The sequence below is a fragment of the Zosterops lateralis genome, assembly GCF_965231275.1.
Source record: "Zosterops lateralis genome assembly, chromosome: 16".
NCBI lineage: Eukaryota > Metazoa > Chordata > Aves > Passeriformes > Zosteropidae > Zosterops > Zosterops lateralis.
In genome coordinates, this window is record NC_139776.1 from 15,152,504 (window position 1) to 15,155,483 (window position 2,980).

The 2,980-nt window shown below is 55.7% G+C and overlaps 1 protein-coding gene across 1 annotated transcript; it reads left to right on the plus strand.

Moving 5' to 3' along the window:
- Positions 1 to 365: 365 nt before the first annotated feature.
- On the plus strand, positions 366 to 2,512 carry SLA2 (Src like adaptor 2; the record flags this gene model as incomplete). The annotated part of the gene is given in 8 exon segments (XM_083873201.1): positions 366 to 378; positions 381 to 492; positions 618 to 704; positions 913 to 944; positions 947 to 1,027; positions 1,615 to 1,682; positions 1,686 to 1,746; positions 2,442 to 2,512. Coding segments are annotated over 8 exon segments (525 nt in total).
- Positions 2,513 to 2,980: the final 468 nt, after the last annotated feature.

Consider the following 2,980-nt stretch of genomic DNA (forward strand, 5'->3'; position numbering starts at 1 on the left):
GACAATGGTTTCCTTGAAAGTTCCTCCATTTCTCCCTGGGAAGCTGCCTGCCAAGCTCAGGAGCAGAGCCCTGCCCTGGACTGTGGTGGCATCAGCCTGCAGCAATGCCTTGCCTGGGACACAGGGTGAGGACTCCTGACCCAAGAACCAAGTCCCGTCTAAATGGCAGCAGCACAAGCCAAGGCCCTTGGGGCCTGAACCTCAGGATGGGAAATCTGTCCAGCTGGGAGAAACCACTCAGTATCCCAGCAGGATATGCTGACACCTCACAACCTCCACTGCCCACTCAGGCAGGGGAGTGCCCAACAGCTCTGAGATCATCCAACACCCCATGTGGCTGGTTCTGGGCTGGTGCTGCCAAGGGAATGCTGAGCCCTCTCCTTTTCCTGCAGTCCCCAATGGCTTCCAGGCCCTGGCCCTCTGTGACTACCCTTCCAGCATGGGGATGGCCATTGTCCTGAGGATAGGGGAGCATCTCCACATCCTTCCTGAGTAAGTCTCGGCACTCCTGACCAATGTCCACCCTGTGAGGTTATGGTGGTGGCATCAATCCTGTGTCTCTTCCCCCCATCCTGCAGCCTCAGCCCCTCAGGATGGCCCATCTCTCTTTCCCACAGGGATGGGGAGTGGTGGCTGATGGCATCTGAGGTTTCTGGCAAGGAGTGCCATATCCCCAGCAGCTGTGTGGCCAAGATCAGGCACGGGTAAATGCTAAAGAATCTGTCCAAAGGACGGCCCCAGGGAACATGGCCCCACCACAGAACCCGGCCACAGATTCTGGCCACTGCTCCAGGGTGTCCTGCTTGGGGAGATGGCATGGCATGCTGAACTGTCCCCAGGACATGACCCAGTTGGGGCAGGATGAACCCCAGGATACTGGGTGTTCCTGGCAGCCAGCAGAGGCTCTGCCAGTGCCTGCTGTCTGCACAAGTGGCTGTACAAGGGCATCAGAAGGCAGAAGAACTGCTGCTCCGTCCAGGCAACCACAGTGGATCCTTCCTGATACGGGAGAGCCAGACCAAGCAAGGTGAGAGCTCTCAGACCCATCTCTGTTACTGCTCCAGTCCTCCCCAGTGGGGTGCTAAGGAGTGAAAGAGAGCAATCTTCCCACACGGACATCTAGTGGAAATGGCCCTGCCTACAAGGCTGCTTCCTGCTGTTGCTGCTCCCGCACTCCATGCTGAGCCCCTGCCATGGGGCCTCGAAAGAGCAGACTACCATCAGGTTCCTGCAGCTTTGGGTTACACAGACAAGTGACAAGACTCAGCCTGCAAAAAGAAACAGGGGCCCATCACACCAAGGGGATCTTGTGAGGAGATCCTGACAGGTGCCACTAATGCAGGTGACTGGTGGCACCAACTCCACCTGATGTCCCAGCCATTCCCTATCATCTACATTGTTTTGAAGGTGCTTATGGCATGAGGCTGGCACAGGGCTGTTTGCAGCCACAAAGCCCATGGGGAGAAAGGTGATGCCTGCTGCTTCTGTAGGATGGTTGAATCCCTGCAGTGTGTATGAGTGCATCAGGCAGTGGGGCTGAGCAGGACTGGGGTCTGAGACAGCCCAGCCAAGTGCTCTTTGCCTTGTGCCTGCCGGGCTGCTATTCCCTTTCAGTGTGCCACGGCAAGTGCACTGCCTGGGCCTCAGTGACTCACTACCACATCCACCAGCTGGAAAATGGATAGTTTTACATCTTGCCTGGGCTCACCTACCCCAGCCTGCACAACTTGGTGGACCACTACTCTGGTAATGCCCCACCAGGCCCCTGGCACCCTGAGCAGTGTGTGGGAGATGTCCCATATCCTGAAAGGAGGGAGGGGGAAAAGGTGGCAGCTGGTCCCCCCTGTCCAGGTGCACCCAGGTTGGAGGGACAGGGTGTGCACTCTGTTGATGCTGTTGGCTCCCTGCCCGGAGCTCAGTGACAGGCTCTGCTCTCCCCTCAGCAAGCCCTGCTCTATGGAAGGGCCAAGGGTGTCCACAGCCCACACAACACTCACTGACATCAAGAAGCTATTGCTCCACTGAGACAAGATTGAGAGGCGGGTATGGGAGATAAGACAGAGAGTACAATGGAACTGATAAAGCAGCCTGATATCTTAGGCCCAATAGAGCAAAAACCAAGGGAGAGACACAGATAACTGATCCCTGGGGTAGAAGTGACCAAGAAACATGTTGTGACACTTTGTAATGATCACCAAGTAACTGATGTCATAAAGAATGTATAACCAATGAGAATTGTTACCAAAAATAGAACCTCATATAAATGCCTTGTATGCTCAATAAATTTGGCTTCTTATCAGAACTCAGAAAGACCCTGTCTCTCACCAATAGATGGGTACAGCTGGGACAGGGGCTGGGGTTCCCCCACCTGACCCTCGAGGGTTTGTGGGCTGCCTGCTGCCTGCCCTATCTGCTTTTGAGCAACTTGTTTCTGTTCTCAGAGACCACATCCACACCAGAGAACTCTCCCATCAGCCAAGATCAGCCAAGACCTCCAGAAAGCCTTACCTGATCCTCTCAGAGACTTACACCCCCAAGCCAGACCCCAGGAAAGGTGGTGAAGAACAGCTGAAGACAGGGCCCCATTTGGCCACAGCTCTGTGGTGGACACATCCCCCAGTTCAGTCTTCTCCTGCTTTCAGCCACAGTCACTTGTTGGTGCTGGGGCCTGTTGGCTGGAGCTTGGAACAGCCAAGACCAATGTGGAACCAGGCAGGCAGCGATGCTGGAGGAGGCAGCTGCCTGGGGGCCTGTCCTTCCCTCACCGGACACTTTAGGACAGGATGCATGAGCACCCTGAGCCTCACTCAACAACCAAGGCAAGAGGAGGCAAAGACTGCACAGAGAAGGAGCCCCGCCTGCCCCACAGGCTGCAATGGGACCTCTGGCATCTGTACTCCCACAGCAGCAGAGAGAGGATGGAAATGTTCAACAATCCTGCCCCAGGTAGGATCCAAGTCCAGGGGTTGAACAACCCAAC